We start from the raw sequence: 17,233 nt of genomic DNA, 5'->3' as shown, positions 1-17,233 counted from the left end.
GTTTCACTTAAAAAATATAGGTAATATTACGATGCCTGACAGGTGAACACTGATGATCTCTCTGGCACCAGGGCCCACATGCAGCTTAATTTAATCTTAAATGAACTGGATCGGTAAAATAGTGCAATAATAACTTTAAATATATATTTGTATCTATATATTGATGGAAACCAAACAGTTACTATAATCTCAACATAAAGCCATTTTTAATTAAACCTTCTGTTGCTAAATAACTCATCTTATAGCTGTTGCATTATGCATGTTTTTTACAACTTCACCCTGACCCCATGGCTTTGAGGCCAGTTTGGTAGCAATGAGGTAGATAGCTTTCATGATAGCATCGGTGAGCTCTCATTTCAAGTCTTAGTGTGTTTCAGCGTTGCATCTGCTACTCTTTAAGAGATTTGTTTAAAAAAAATAGCACATTTTCTTTGGTGGTTTGGCCGGATTGGAGCCTCTCGCGGCCCCATTTTGGCTCAAGGGGCCTTGTGTCCGTCACCCCTGTGTTAGTAAGCAAGATGTACTAGGCAACATTTAGTCGAGGATTCCATTGATATGAAGAGAGTCTGAAGAATCCAGCAAGAATCGCTCCAAGGAGAGGAATAGCACTGAACCGGTGTCGCGGGTCGCGCCTGTCCAACGCTCATTGAGGCACATGGTGAGTGCAGTCTGGCCCGAGAGGTCCGGTCCAGCAGACCAGCTATTGTAGCTCAAATTGCCGCTGCAGAGCGACGCGGAGAGGCGCGTCAGAGTCGTCCGCAACGTTACGGCAGACGCACGGAAAAGGTGCTGGTTTTCAGTCCGCTGCATGTTCCCTCCGAGGGGAGCTAATCGGAACGGCGGCGCATTGTGGAACAGGAAGAGGCGCTCACGGAGGCCCGGCGAACTCAAGCAGAGTTAACACAGTGGGGTTGAAAGGGATCCTGGCATGTGGGCAGGGAGGGGGGTGGGCTCCATCACAGAGGGAGCGCCGCACCTCCCCTGCCAAGGAGGAAGAATTAAGGCCCTGTAACTGTATGCCAGTCAGCGAAGGAGGAAGAAGAAAAGGATGAAAAGGAGTGAAGGGGACAGAGAACAAGAGTGTTCACCTGACAGAGAGACACTGCTGGATCGAATGACACAAACTATATATTGGCTAAAATCTACAATTCGGATGAGGAAACCGGCACAAACAGGCACATAAAAACAAAGTAATTAGCTGCGCATGTGGGAAAAGGAATGAAACGTAACGTCGAAGACTCAAATGCTATGTTACTTTATAAATTGCAAATAAAAATTCAACTTTGCGGTGATAAATGAGAAGCAGTTGTACTCCCAGTTCACAAGCTGGTAGATACAACATTTATAGCAGGGCTTTACGACACTGTCGCTCATTACGCCGCAATAAAAAAAGACTCAAGTCAGAGTAACAGACTGAAAACATTATCTTCTCTGATGAAATAAATGTTGAGAAAGTTTTCCTTTGGGGAAATTAATTCATATCCATCGTGAGGCTTCATCTGCAGTACGACTTTCAATATGTTAAAAGTATTTTTTTTTTTTATATTTTCAAAAATAATCACTGGATCTACAACTATTGGACAAATAATGTAGGAAAAACAACTATTTTTGTCGCCTAAAATTCTGATTCCAGCCCTTAAAGGTGTTTAATGTATTATTAATTTCAGTTAAAAAGAAATTCTTGATCGAGGGAAGACGATGAAGAAAAATAGCACATTTAAAAAGTTTTCACTTGATTTGAGTGACAGTTAAAATACAATACGACAATAAATTAAAGCTTGCCATAAATCCCTCGATACACAAAGTACAAATTTAGATAATTGGAATCCCTATTTTGATAATAAACTGAATCTGTAATCTTTGCATATAGAAGTCAAAAGTTTTAAACAATATTAAAGAATTAAATACATAACAAAAGTCAACAAAATTAAAATTAATGTGATTTTCAGGTCTGTTGAAAGCAATAAAAAACTGACATTTAATCTCTTATTCTCTTAAAAACAAATTCCTCCTTTAAGATTTTACATCAATTAAGCATAAACATTTAACTGTTGTTTTTCCGTTTAAAAAAAAAAGAAGCATTTTCATTGCTGAAACTGAGTGTAGAAAATGTAAAAATAAGTGACGGTTAAGTCCAGCGAAGTGAAGAGCTCGGCTATTGTATTTCCCAGTGCGGATCGCCGCCCTCACAGAAGAATGCATGTGGGTTTGTCGACACGTCGCGTTCACATGTTTTCACCGCGTCTATTTTAACTCCGGGGTCACGGCAGGAAACACATGTGGCGAGGATGGGAAAGAATACAAACATCTCGCTGCTGTAAACACAAACTATTGACGTGCGATCGGCTGCGAGGCGGCGAGGCCGAGCAGCTCCGGTTGTTTTGAAGCGGCGTTCCCGTGTGTGTGTGTGTGTGTGTGTGTGTGTGTGTGTGTGTGTGTGGCTGTGTGTGTGTGTGTGTGTGTGTGTGGCTGTGGACTGGCCGGCTCACCCTGTCTCCTAAAAACTACCTGGGACCGGGGCCAGCTGTCACTGTGCTCTCCAGACACACACACACACACACACACACACACACACACACACACACACACACACACACACAATCACACACACACACACACACACACACACACACAAAAGAACCCACGTATATACGGAAATACATACACACACATACGTACACACACACACACACCAATCTCCCCGTAACATACACACGGATTACCGGCACATGACAAACTGCCTCTCGCACACACGCACACTCGTGCGCACACACGTATGCACGTCGCATGCACACGCAGATAAAACAGGTTTGCAGACGCTTTTGTTTACAGATGGCACCGGAAAACATGCACATTTGGATTTAGGCAAATTTGCACACAAATACTTGAACAAATGTACCAGTGCAAACACATCTCTAGGTAAACACAGGTTTTAAGCCTGGCTGTCAAATTCTCAGGATCTCTTTAAACCAGATAGAAACGTCTAGCGGTTAAACAGTTTTTTTTTTGTTTTGTTTTGTTTTTTAAAGGATTACGCTGCGCAGACTGTCCCTTTAAATGTCAAGACGGGGTCCTTATCTCAGCCCTGACTGGGTTTATGACTGGCATTGGCTCAGCTTGGTACACAGTGGTGGCGGTGGTGGGAGTTGGGGGCAGGGTTTAATCAGAGTCGCGTGTGTGTGTGTGTGTGTGTGTGTGTGTGTGTGTGTGTGTGTGTGTGTGTGTGTGTGTGTGTGTGTGTGTGTGTGTGTGTGTGTGTACGGGACCACATGATGGCGGGCGGGGGAGGGGGGGGGGGGGGTGTCAGAGTGCAAAGGCGTCACATACCTGGCGTGTGGACGAAGTAGGCCAGGTAGAGATCCAGCTCCTTGACCGTCACCCCAATGTGGTGCGGCTGGACGCACAGGCCGTGGTTGGAGCACTGGGGCGACTTGACCAGCCGCTCGCCATCCGTGCTCTCCAGGGGGCTGCCTTTAAACAGGATGACCATGACCAGGTCCAGCCGCCACACCTTGTCGGCCTGGCGGAGGCAGTCGATGCGGCGGATCTTGCCCTTCTGGTCGGGGTTGGACAGCACGCAGCACGGCGGCTTCTTCCCCGTGATGGTGAGCACAAAGTCCTCGCGGAACTCCGGCCGGATGTCCTTGCGGAGCTTGGCCAGCAGGCGCGAGGCCCACTTCTGCTTGATCTCGGGCTTCTCCCCCAGCAGCTCGTCCTTCACGGCGCGCTCCTCGTCCTTGGTCATCCTCTTTTCGTGCTTCTTGAAGTACTTGCGCTTACGGGCCTGCAGGTTGAACCAGGTGTAGGAGAAGGCACGGACATGGGGGAGGAGGGCCTCAATGAAGGGATGAAATTCATCCTGATGAGAGGAAGAGACAGAGGCGTCAGGTGTTGAAACTGAAAAATACAACGTTTAAAAACAAAGCAAGCAAGGCTCAACAAAATCATGAAAATGTGATTAAAAGTAACTCAATATTATTTAAATTATATTAAATTCAAATATTTCATAAAGCACAATTTAATCTACCATTCTAGTGAAATTAGAAATAAACATGCAGGCATGCAGCATAAAAGCAGTGAAAATGATCTAAACTGAAACATGCAAGACGCTAGAAAAAGAAAAATAAACCTGCAAAAAGAAAGAAGAAAAATGCAATAAAAGCATCAATTCAAATCCAAAATTAAAAGGAAAAACTGAGCCAAGTTGCGCTCCCGCTTTTTCTGCTGCGAAAAGAGAAGTTATTCTGCTGTACCATAATACCTTCACTACATATCTCTGGGCAACAAAGCCCAGATCTCGCCACAGCGCTCCTGTGCCAGGGTTGCCACACACCGGTCGCTCACAACCACCACCGCCGCCGCCAAGCTTTGCCGCCACTAGACCACTGTTGAAATGCGCCGCTAAAAGATCAGCCATACCATTTCCTATGTCCCCTGCGCTTAAAAAACCATGCAAAAAAAGGGAGCTCCAACCGGACTCACATCATTTCCACAACAAACTGAAAGCAGACAGAAATCACCACAGAAAACCACACTGCTAGAGGAAGACAGACGGCCTGGTAGTTACCATTTTGCACTCTCATCATAAATTTGGCACAGCGTTTAAAGTGAAAAAAAAAAAAAAAAGAAAAAGAGAAAAAAAAATCTCCTGCACCAGTTTTTTTTTTTTTTTCCCTCCCGCGCTCCCCAATGTAAAGCAAGCAAGTGCTGGTTTGGTTGGCAGGGTGTGGAGAATTAGCAGATGAAAAAAAAAAAAAACTTAAAGAGGGGGGGGGGGGGGGGGGGGGGTCTGTATTTAAAAAAAAAAAAAACTAACAAAAAAAAAACTAACAGCAGAAATCGCTGCTTAAAACAGTGGGCTGAAGTTTAAACGAAAAAAAAAAAAAAAAAAAAGATTTTAGTGAAGGACTACAGCCAGGAAAAACAAATACATTTAAAAAAAAGAAAAATACTTGCACAAAAAAAAATATTTGTCAGATAAAAATAGAAATTAGAAAAAAAAAAAAAAAAAGGAAGTTCAACAACAAGGATGGAATAAACACTCCTTTGTGCTCCCCCCCCCAAAAAAATTTAAAAATGAACCTCAGTTAAGATTTAAAAAAAAAAAAAAAAAATCCTTGGCAAAGTGTAATTGGTAGTGGTGTCTCCTCTGATCCCTGGGCCCAGCGCAAGACACACAAACACACACACACACACACACACACACACACTACCACACACAGATGGGGGGGCCAGGGAGAGCAGAGCGCAGAATAGGGAGAGGAAAGGGAAAAAAAAAAAGGAAAAAAAAAGAGAGAGCCGAATCAATGTTGGACGAGCGCATACGACCGCTGGCAAAGCCGAGTGCTGCTTCTTTTTTCCCCCCTTTTCTCTCCAACTCTCTCTCTCCCTTTCTCTTTCAGTTCCTCGCTCGCCGTCTCTCGTCCGCTCCGCGTTCTTTCCCTAACCATTGCTTGAGCCTCTGCCAGCGCCAGCGCAGGGCCCACCTATTTGGCAACGAGACGCCTGTAGCCCAGCCAATGCGTTAGCTTCAAGAGCTGAAAAGGGAGGGAAAAGAGAAAGAGGAGAGGGTAGGGGAGAGGAGGAGGGAGGGGTAGTAGTGGCAATGGGAGAGAGAGAGAGAGAGAGAGAGAGAGAGAGAGAGAGAGAGAGACGGGGGGGCAGGTGGGAGCGTAAGAGAGCGCGCAGCCTCGTCCGACAAGTCGCGCATTTCGCCAAAATCGACAAGTTCCACTGTGACACGGGAGGCAAAGTTCAGGGGGAGCGAGTCTTCTCCTGCACCAGTCGCACCCCCCCCACACACACACACACACACACACACGCCCCTTAGCCTGCCTCCATCTTTACTATGGCCGCCGCTTCGTCTTCCCCGCACATGAACCCCCCCCCCCCCCCCCCCCCTCGTTCTACCCCCGCTCCCTCGCTTGCATAATGCCACCTTGGCAGAGGATGGCAGAGAGAGGACACACAGCTTCAGAATCCCTCCAGACCCCACCAACCGGCAGCTGCTCGTGGGTTTTTCACCACAGCAAACAAAGAGGGAGAAACAAACCCAGGGCAGCCACACTCCTCTCTCTCTCTCTCTCTCCATCTCTCCCTCTCCATCTCTCCATCTCTCTCTCTCTCTCGTACACAGATGATGATTTAGAGGCAACAAATACAGAAATCGTTACAAGAATTTATAAAGGACGGGGTGTCGGTTTGGTGGAAGGGGAACAGAGAGGAAACACGAGTTCGCCTCAGCACGGAGATGAACGCTCAGCGTCTCCCCCCTTCCCCACCACCACCACCACCACCACCACCACCCGAGAATCCCCTGCTCGATCTCCCCGAGGGGGACGGAGGGCATCGGGCGTCGGGTGTGGGAGCGGCGGCAGCGAGGGACGGAGGCTGCCATGTTGCCTCATGGCGAAGCGTGTCATGCTCGGGCTGCACCTGCTCTGCAGACAGAAGGCGCTGAGTGCTGCCGGAGCGAGAGAGAGAGAGAGCGAGAGAGAGAGCGAGAGAGAGAGAGAGAGCGAGAGAGAGAGGGGCTGGTGACTGCAAAACCAATACCACAGACACCAGAAGAGTCGGACAGGATCAGTTCAACCAGAAAACGTCACCAAGCGGTTCAGAGCTGCTCCTCTAATCTTGACACGAGGCCAAACGGCGCTTTGTTCCGTCCCGTCCGACACGCAGCAAACCAATAAGCAGCATTCCAATCAAAAGACTCGCATTCAAGAGCCCGTCTCACCAGTTCAGGCTGGTATTTTCACCGATTTGTCTTTAAATCACGGCGGAAAACCTGGAAAGCACGTTTCCTAAAGCTTCATAAGTCTCGTTTTGACCCGTCCGACACGCCACAGTCAGCCGATGTTCAGTTTACAATCAAAATATTCACATTTAGGATGTGTGAATTAGAGTGTGGAGCTAATATTTGACTCATATCTTATAATATTTTAGATGCAAAAATCAAGAGACATTCATTCGAATGTAAGATAAACAAAAAAACACATTTAAGAAGGTAAAATCTGAGAGATTTCACTATAAAACCCTGAAAAAAAAAAAAGGATTTTATTTTACCATTAAAAACAAATTGGCCTAAAATATCAAGAGTAGGTATGGCTAAATTTATTCTATAATGGAAGGTAAGTGGTTTTATCTGCTGTTCAACATAAAAGCAAATAGAGTAAAGAGATATGATCACATGAGGCGTCGGTAAGAAAACAAAATCTAAACCGACTGATCTTGACTTGAGTATTGATTTCAGCTCCAATGTAAAGATCCAGACTAGTGGATTAACCCTTTACACACACAGCTGGGCCACACACCGAGGAACAATCGCCACCATAAATATATATTGACGAACAAGAACATATCTGCTGTTTCCACAACTCCGACGAAGACTATCCAAATACATGTTGGACACCAGCACTGCGCCACACAAACGGAATGAAGGCAGATCAGGAGGGAAATAAGAGCGTTTTCAATCAGAAGCCTAAAATATTCCAGGAAATTAAAGATTTCACTCAATATTCTCTGGTTCCACCTTCCTAAAGACACTGCTTGGACGTGTTTCTGTAAAGTCATCAGTCAGGAAACAAGTCATTCATAAATCTGAGGGTCTTTTTTTTAACCATCCTTCTTCACCTTATTGAGTTTTCAATGATTTTTTCTGAAATCACAAATTCCTCCCCCCGACTGGAGCGTCACTGCTGTAAAAAAAAAAAAAAAACCCAGACGAGACTTGAGCGATAACCGAGGTCATTCAAACGCCCATTTCGAGTTAAGAGACGACAAAACAGCCGGACAATGGGGAGCGCTCTCCGGCTGATAAAACACCCCACCTCCGGGGCGTTTCAGCTCCATCGCTGAGCCACAGACGCACATCAACTCTCCCGACGTCCACACCTCCTGTGTGTGTGTGTGTGTGTGTGTGTGTGTCTGTGTGTGTCTGTGTGTGTGTGTCAGTCCAACATATTCCTGCAACTCCATCACCACCTGCAGAAACTTAAGTGTAGCAGGAGAAAGATAACTGGCACTTGAATGTGACTCCCTGTGTGTCTGCTTTTCAGCCTGAGTTAAAGCCTCTCTGGGGTGACCCTGCCAAAAATGCAAATACACCACCATTCAAATGTCAGTGGAATTTGACTACAAGGAGGTTTAAGTCATTTTTCCTTAGCCATGCTTGGAGAAAAAAAAAAAAAAAAAAAAAGAGAAAGAAAGAAAGAAAGAAAGAAAAAAAAAAAAGTCACGTGTTTATTTTCTCCGGGAAATAAGTGTTATGCAGATTCGCGGAGGAAAAGTGCCAAATCTGGAGGAGTGGAGGGGCTGATGGAGGAGAGGAGAGGAGAGGAGAGAGAACGATGATCCAGACTCTGTGGGAGAGGATCTGCGGCATTGTGCGGCTCGGGACGCCGCGTGCGTGTAAAAAAAAAAAACAATAATAAAAAAAAAAAAAACACGCGCGTCTCCAAAGAGCGCGCAAGGAAGGTGTCTCCCGGTTAATCTCCTTACCTGGGAATTTAATTATAGGCCAAATGCGCTTGGCCTTTAGCTTTAATTCGGGCTTATTATCAATTAGCAGGCGGAACTCTTCATGTTCCTTCCGCTTTTTTATTTAAATTTCTTCTCGACCTTTCTTAACAAAATGAGAAGAGCGCAACTTCCCAGCATTATTAATTGAAGTCATTACCTTTTCCTTAAACGTCCAACAGAACAAAGAAATAGAAAAAAAAAACCAAACAAGTGGATTCATTTTATTTCCCACAAAATAAGCAGACATGTTTCGAATCAAGACAATAAAAGCAGCAAAATTAGAAAATAAAAAAAATAAAAAGCGCAAAGACGCACTGTCACATTTTCCTCGCAGCATCTGCCAGGCAAAATAAATAAAAATATATATATGTAGAAACACGAAGAAAAAAAATGACAGGCTGGCAATACTGCAAGCGACATATTAGTGCTACACCGTTACTAAAAGCCCGACGTGGAAGGATTCTGAGAGGAGACCCACAAACACGTGGAAATGTGCGTAAAAGACGCAGCCTGACGTTAAACTGACGCGCCACGCGAGGCCCTGCATGACCCAGAGACATATGAAACGCTTCACAGTCACATCCTTCTGCCCCCTGCCTCTTAAAAATAAATATACACATATATAGATATTTAATTCAAATGATTGCTCAGAATAAAAATGAATTAAGATCATTATTTAAGTGTTTTTCCTGCTGATCAACATAGTTTATTTTAAAACGATATCATATTGAAAAAATACATATAAACAAATAAAAAATACAAATCCTCCTTCTGTTGAGCAGAAAGAGCCCATGACGAGACAAAAGAAATGATTTTAAGTCCCTTTATTTCTCAATTCTCTGCACGTCTGACCGAGACTGAGAGGAGTTGGCTGCCAACTTCAGATTAACTCTTTCAGTGGAGGGAGAAAAGACTCTTTTAGTGTGGAAAAATACAGGAAAGAAAGAAAGGAGGGAGGAGAAGAAGAAAAAAAAAAAACATCCACCGAGTTTGATTCATTAGTGCGTCTTTGCATTTTTGGCTTCATTTGAATAAACAATGGCAAATAATTGATATGAGTATTTTAATTTATAAATTTTTTTCCAAATTCTTCACTTTGTCTGCATTAACAGCTTCAAAAATAATTCCAATTAGTGAATTATGGCATCCTTTACTAAATTGTGTTCAAGAAATTGTGGAATAATGCAAACAGAGTTTATTTATATGTTTTCAATAATATATAAATCTTTATTGATTTAAAAAAAATGTCTGTATTCAAATATTTAAAAATGTATTTAATCAGGTTTATATTTTCAGCTTCTTTTCCATTTGTTCTGCATTTTTTTCCCCATTTACATCCAAAGAATTCCACACAGTGGACACATCCGGTCGCAGGAGGGCCGTCCTGCTCGCCGCCTGCTATGGTTCCCCTCCAAAACAAAACAGGTGGAATTTCTGCGATTATTAGTGACAATTACCTCCATTGTTTCCACTCACAAGAAGCGATGGAGGTAAAAGTGCACAAACTCCAAATCCCAAAGCCAAATAATCAGCACACTGGCACAATGAAATGAGGGGGTTTGATAAATCTCTGGCTTAAGCGTTGTGCTTTAACACCACAATTAAAAAGATTTGCATAATTTAAAAAAAAAAAAAAAAACACTTCGGCATCAACTCGCTGTTCTAGAAAGAGGGAAGCTGGAGGGCAGTGGTAGAAGTCCAGCTTCTGACCCAGCAGCGCCGGGCCTGCTTTCCCTCTACCCCCCCCCCCCCCCCCCCCCCTGCAGTACCTGACCTCGCCAGGGCTCGCTCTGCATCTCATCAGGCCAATTAAAGGCGACGGTCTGCTCGATGACCCCTCGGGGCGCCGCCCGGCCGCCCGGCCCCTTCATTAGCGGCGGCCCTGAGCTTGGTGGGAGCTCGCCGGCGTCCTCTGCCTTCCCGGCGCGGCGTCCCTGACCCCGGCCCGGACCTGACACCGCCTGCCCCCCCGCCTTCCACAGAATGACCCTCTGACAGGCAGCCAGGACATGAAGGAAGGAGGGGGGGGGGAGACGAGCGGATGGACGGGATGCTGACGAGATTCAATCACTCACTTTTCCAGGCCTGTGAGGCGAGACGACGCTCCAGTCTGGTATTTTTAGGGACATGGGTGTCCTGTTCTCTCATGTGTCGTCTACAAAAGTGAGGATATTTCCTCTTTTCTGTGTGTGACGGCACCGAGGACAAACGTATCTCATCTTAGGCTTCACGTCTGATCAAAATAAACGATTAGATTTGCAGTACATTGCTGTGTCAATGTTTATGAACATTATTCCCGTGTGTGTGTGTGTGTGTGTGTGTGTGTGCGCCTGCTCCAACTTTGTTTTGATTTCTTTTTTTTAATCACATAATATATATTTTTTAAAAAGAAGAGCATGTGTACTCTAGTGTTGAGGACTCATGATTGTAAATTCTTCCTAACCTCACCAAACTGCTGACACGTCTTCCAGGTTTCTGGAAGAAAAAAGAAAAAGAACCCAACCAAAGCGATTCCCTGCGGTTTTGTTCTGTAATCAAAACAAGCTCCACCACCTGCTGAACGGCCATTTGCCTTTTTTAATCACACGGATAGTAATCCTTACGTCCGTACTCTTCACCCGCTCCACCCAGCCGAGGGTCATGTAGCGCCGGAGCCGTTTCCTGCTGACAATGGGCAGAAAGCACGGGACGCCCGAGGACGGGTCGCCCGTCCATCGACAGGGCAGAACACAGCGAGACGGAGAAACCACATACACACTGATATTCACACCTACGGGCATATTAGGGCCAACCCATTAACCTTAAGCTGCAGGTCTTTGGCTTTTTTTTTGGGGGGGGGGGTAACAGGAGAATGATCCGTGCATGTGGAGGCAGAACATGCAAACAAAAAAAGGCGTCAAGACTGAAAAATGTTTGGCCCTTTTTTCCTTCTTTTTTTTTCATCCCTCCCTCCACCAGAGTCCCACATTGGATGCACTTATCCTTGAGTTTACAAACCGGCACGTTACTATGTGTGAAAAATCTGCAAGCAATTTGCGGTGGCTGCGTGCAAACGTGCCCAGGGTGGGGTGGTGCGATCGGGGTGGGGGTGGGGGGGGGGGGCAGTCGAGGAAGAGGCACGCACGGCACATTCCAGTCCCCAACAAAGCAGCTCACTGCTCGGCTCGACGGGTCTGAGCCCTTTTGAACCCTTGGATCTCGTTCTGTCCCGACTCTCTGACCACATTTATGCAAATTCAGAGTCCAGGAGATCAACACGGACAGAACATATTGGGTAATAGAATAAAAAAACGAAGGAAATTAAAAACTATAAAAAAAATCCTTCAAATACATGTATCCAGCCTGGTGTTGGTACTTTATTATCCCTCTGTGGCTGAAAGGTCGATAAGACAGGAACAACAGAACCCTACCTGAAACTTTGTGTTTCAGTTCCGTCTCTGAGAGGAACTAAAAAGGTTGTTGGCCTTAAGTCCTCAGATCATAATTCCGGGTTTATGATGTAGAGAAAAGCAACACACCTTCACTCAGTAAGGCAGGGGTGGAAACGTGAGGCCCATGGGTCAGAATCGACCCGCAAGAGGCTCCAATCCGGCCAAACCACGGAGCGAATGGTAAAAAAATTCAAAGAAAACTAAAGTTTCTTGAGAGGAGCAGATATAAGACAACACTGAGACCTGAGCTGAGATATGGGCATTAAAGCTCGCCGCCTCGTTGCTCAGTTTTTACACCAGAAGGTTTCATGAAAATTGGCTTTATCTTAAAATTGGAGTCATTTTCGGTAGTGATGAGTACTAATTTTGACATTTTCATCACATGTACTCTGCATCCCAACTTCAAAGTGTAAATTTAAATGTTATTATGGCATTATGTCACCGGTCCGGCCCACTCATGATGAAATTAGGCAGAATGTGGCGTCTGAACTAAATCTAATTTGACCCCCCCCCCCCCAATAGGAAATCGATGAAGCTCGTGCTTCACTGTGTTCTAAATAGCTTCACTGAAACATCACTGGGAAGGAGATGAGGCCTTGTAGGTGTGGAAGTGTGGAGTCCCCCACTTATCACCGCGCTGCTTCGATGAAATGAAGGAAAAACATGGCAAAGTTTTCCAATCCGATCAAATATGTTCTCAAGCACGGATCCCAACCCCGAGGTTTTCTAGGCAAAAACATCACGGAGGAACTAAATCTAAACCATCGTTCCAACCGTCCAACGGCACAAAGTTCGTGTGACGAATCCTTCATAGAAATGCAGCTTCAGTCTTTCCAGCGTCTCGTTCCGTTGGAAGATATTTGGATTTTCTTGTGTCGACCTCTCTTTTCACCGGCGCTAGCGCCTGCTGCCGAATCTAAAGACCGCGAGAACAGAGTCGATACTTGAGCATTTAGTCCGGGTATCAAAGTTTGGCAGATTGCTTTGTAGTTAGTCGCTGCCAGGAACTTTAACCAGTGTTGCGTTCACCTCTCAGTGTTAGCACCTGCTGCTTTTTCTTTTGTAAGACGACATAAACAGGCTCCTTCCTTTTGCATCTAATTGGGGTATCAGAAGTTTGGCAGGTTGTGTTTTGGTAGCGGCCAATCACTTGAACCGTTGTTGTGTTTACCTCTCTTCTCACCGGCGTCGGTGCCTTCTGCTTTCTCTTTCATCGGACTGCGAGATACTTTAGTCTGGTTATCGGAGGTTTGGCAAGATGCTTTTAGTTCCGTCTTCGGCCAATCGATTTCGCAATGCTGCTTGTTTTCAAACTCGTGATCGGTTCCGACCATCAGTTTCTCAAGGACGTCCTGGATACTTGAACTTTGAGTACCTAACCCTAACCTCTAGTCCAGCCGTAAGAAGTTAGTCGTTCTGTTCTATCCACTTGGATTAACCACTGCTTTGTTCGTCAGAATCGGTTAATTTAGCGTCGAAACTGGTCGACAGAAGATGGCAGTTTTGCTTTCAGTTCTTTGTCTCCAAGAGCTTTAACCAATGACGTGTTTCTCTACATGAAAATCATTGTTCGATTCTCGGATTGAGAGTAAATGATCCTGTCTCGTCGGTCTTAAGTCCAAAAAGAAAGACAAACTTTGCTCAGACAAACTAATCGAACTGTATGAGAGAGATGTATTTTATTGGTGTTTAACAAATTAACAAGTAATGTTATTCTAAATATGTAAAGATACTAGAGGGACTCATGACAACACCTTGTGGTGTAAAGCAGTATTGCAACATGAAATGAGCTCGCGAGCTTGCCAAGGAAAAAATTATCTTCTCTAGTTGATCTTAAGTCCAAATAAAAGATGGAATGATTGCTTAAAAAAGTGTTCAAGTTCTGACAAGCTAATCAAACTGTATAAGATGGACATTTTATTGTTCTTTAGCAAATTAACAGGTACTGTTAATCTAAATATGTAAAGATGTTATAGGGACTCATGACAACACCTTGTGGTACAAGGCGGTATTGCAAGATGAAAGTAGTGGTTATAATTGCAGTGAACTTCTCTGTTGAGCATTTTAGGTTATTTCTACACACCTTTGACCAAATTTCGCGCATGTTTCAGTTATTTTCTTTAAAAATGAATCAGATGACTTGAGGCTTTTCTTAAGATTCTCTTTAGAGAACGACTGAAACAACATCTGCATGTAGGAACGTGCGGATGTGTTGGGACGAGCGAGGCGGGGTCGAGCGGGGGAACCCGACGATCCAAACAACAGCGATCGATAACTGGAGCAACACTAGAAACAAAACATACCCAGCTATACTAAATAAGCACACGTTTGGAAAAAAAAAAAACCTCACCTCCTGCACTCCGCTTCTATGATAAAAGAATGAAGGAGCCGCTCCTCCGAGACTCCGGTGCGTGTCCATGCTGGGACAGGCCGACTCAGCACCACAACAGACATGACGGAGTGTTTTCTCACTGTGCCAGCCAACAGACTGCCGCTGCTCACGCTGCTGCCAGCGCAGACCAAGCCACGGCCGTACTACTGACCACACCGAGACGCCACGCTCCTTTCTTTTCCCTCCCGTTGTTGTTGTTGTTGTTGTTGATGTCTTTGCCTCGTCTCTTACAGATTCAAACATGACGAATTCAACTAGTGAATCAAAAAAGAAAAGAAAAAAAAAAAAGAAGAGGGAAAAACATACCTGCCAGCTAAATCCCTACAATTTCTCCAAGATCCAAATAAAAAGTCCTGCCAAAGTGGCAGGTAGTAGAGACAAACTTACAAACCGCAGCCAGCTTTTAGCAGAATTTGGCCGGTGGCGGGTGTTAATTTTTCTACCCTGGTAAAAACCAGCTCTGTAATCGGTAAACACGGCGCGCCTGGCCCGCAACAAAGAAATGCATTTAGCAAATTCATTCTCTTTGATCCGGCCTCCCTATTTGGGCTTGATGAGAAGTGCCTACATTTTTCATGAGACATTTCATGGCGCTACAAGTGAGATATCATATATTCTAAACAGTATATAAGCAGCCAGAAGCCGGTGGCCTTATAGGACGTTATCTTTGATCTCGGCGGTCTGGTTGACATACATCACAGAGAATTACAAGCTCATTGATTCATCAACAGGCTCAAAGCAAAAGGATGTTACACCACATCCCCTCTCATGAAAAGATCCCTTTGCAATTCGGAATTAGAATTTCAACACGGGGCCCGAAATGAAAAGGCTCCTCAGGTTCATGTGTTAACTTGCCGCTTAGCAAAGCTGTAGGGCTTTGCTCCTCTTTTCAAAGAGACGAGTGTGAAATGCCAACGTCGGGCTTTCACACACCGCTGGAAAGAAGAAAGTGAGCTGAAACAGCGCGATTTGTGCTCCCCAAAAACCCGAGACTGATAGCGCACTCGAGCGTGAACGCCGCCGTTTGTTGCCCTGTGTTTGAAGGTAAAACTCACCCCCCCCCCACCCACCCCCCACCCACCCCCCACCCCCCACCCCCTCCTCCCCCCGACCGCAAACAGCCAGCAGCGTTCTCACACTTAAAGATCGGAAACATCCTCTTGATTTACTGAAAGCCAACACCGCGTTTTAATTCTCAACTTTGCGGCTCAGAGAGTGATTTGTGAGCGACCGCGCCCCCCCACCCCCCCCACCCCCTCCACCCCCGCCACCAGGTGGGCGAACGTCGGCTTCGCGAGGGAGCAAGAAGGGGCCTCTCGGAGCCTCCGGCTGCTGCCAGATCGCCTGTCGGACGCAGAATCGTTTCTTCCCGTTTATCCATTTTTTTATGTCGAAGAGTTACAGATTCATCTTTGGCACACATTGTTAAATCATTGTCGACATTCTAAAAGCCCAAAAAATTGCAAAGAAGCTGATTTATTATGTCCAATCGCCAAAACACAGTCTTTTATTTTGGAGCTGAGAAAAAAAAAAAGGCTCATTCCTTCTGAACCGCTCGGAAAAACTTCCATCATTAAGGAGATGGAAAATCTGTTCCATATATTAAGTTACAGTATTTAGAGTATGGCGCTTTCTCATACTGAAACTTCACAATTTTAGATTTTAAACAGTGAATCAGTTGAAAGAAATTCTCTTTCTCGAGTGACGATTTTAGCATTTTCCCTTTGTTATCGTGATTCCCTGACTGATGGTTTTCGAACGCAGAGACACAAAAGCCGCTGTACCTTACGTCGCACAAGTACACGTCGTATCTCTTCATTTGCAGGAATAAGGGGTTGGAAATGAAGTTTATTTTCCCCCCGCACCTGAAGCACTCCGAGCTCTTCATTTTACGCACGCCTGCGTCTGCAGAAACTGACCAGCGCAGCTAGAAAAACATATACAACGCGAGGCTTGCCGCTCCGCTGGAGTTTAAATAAATTCAACCTGATTTTCGGAAAGACTCCAAAGCACAATCACAAGCATTACACAAGCGCCATGGCTCGCCTTCAGCCAGCCCGGGTGAAGCAAATCGGAGCCATAAGCTGGAAGCATGTGTGTCTGGAAATGTGAGAACGATACAGACATTTCCAGGGCCTGTAAGTGAGGCGCTTCTTCTAACGCGCAGACGTCAACTGTTTTGGGCAAGAATAGAATTGCGACGCATAAATGCGACGCAAAAGTTATTCAAAAGTCTTAAAAAAAGTGAGAAAAAGAAGTTAATTTAAAGATAATGCCAGTCTAATGCTGTGTGTGTTTGTTTTGCGTGATGTTTATTATATAGTGACTCCTGCTGTTCTTGATTCCCTGAACTGAAATTATAAGTAACTGCTGCCAATTTAAAAAGCAAAATACTGCACATTTGCAGAGAAAACAGTCTGAAATATTGTAATTACCGGGGTGGATCGTGTTATTTTGACGGGGAAGAAAAGGGCAGACAGTTTTAGAGCATGTTTAGTGTCTTTTTTAGAAAGAACAGACATGTTTGCTTGAATACGTGCAGCAAAATTAAACCTGGATATTTCACATTGTCAATTAGGAGTACATACAAGTGTATTTTTCAGCTTTTACAAGGATATACTGTAGTTTTCTTCAATATTATTGAGCATTATTATTTGTACATTAGTGCCACTTTTTTTTTTATCAAAAAAAAATTTCTATATATGGATCGGCCACAATATTTTACCGTTCTTATCACAGTATGTCAAAATGAGAAAACAATTCACATCTTGATGATTGTGTCCTCTCTTTTTAATTTCACCTCACTGATTCACTTCACGACACTAAATACTGACATAAAGGAGAAATCTGAGATGTTTTATTGGATATTTATCCCAATTTCACACAACCA

At 44.7% G+C, this 17,233-nt stretch overlaps 1 protein-coding gene across 24 annotated transcripts in view; it reads right to left on the bottom strand.

Annotated features, from left to right (window-relative positions):
* Positions 1–17,233, bottom strand: part of nfixb (nuclear factor I/Xb) — a 178,599-nt gene that overhangs the window by 120,542 nt on the left and 40,824 nt on the right. For all 24 annotated transcript variants that reach the window (XR_013936312.1, XR_013936313.1, XM_080487815.1 and 21 more), the window contains one exon: positions 3,328–3,859. Coding sequence is in view for 22 of the 24 variants with exons in the window: in XM_080487815.1 (XP_080343941.1) it covers positions 3,328–3,859 (532 nt within the window). In the remaining 2 variants the exon portion in view is untranslated. The remainder of the gene's footprint in view (positions 1–3,327; positions 3,860–17,233) is intronic.

This window comes from Lipophrys pholis (genome assembly GCF_963383615.2).
Source record: "Lipophrys pholis genome assembly, chromosome: 19".
NCBI lineage: Eukaryota > Metazoa > Chordata > Actinopteri > Blenniiformes > Blenniidae > Lipophrys > Lipophrys pholis.
This window is presented reverse-complemented; position numbering and strand designations above follow the sequence as displayed.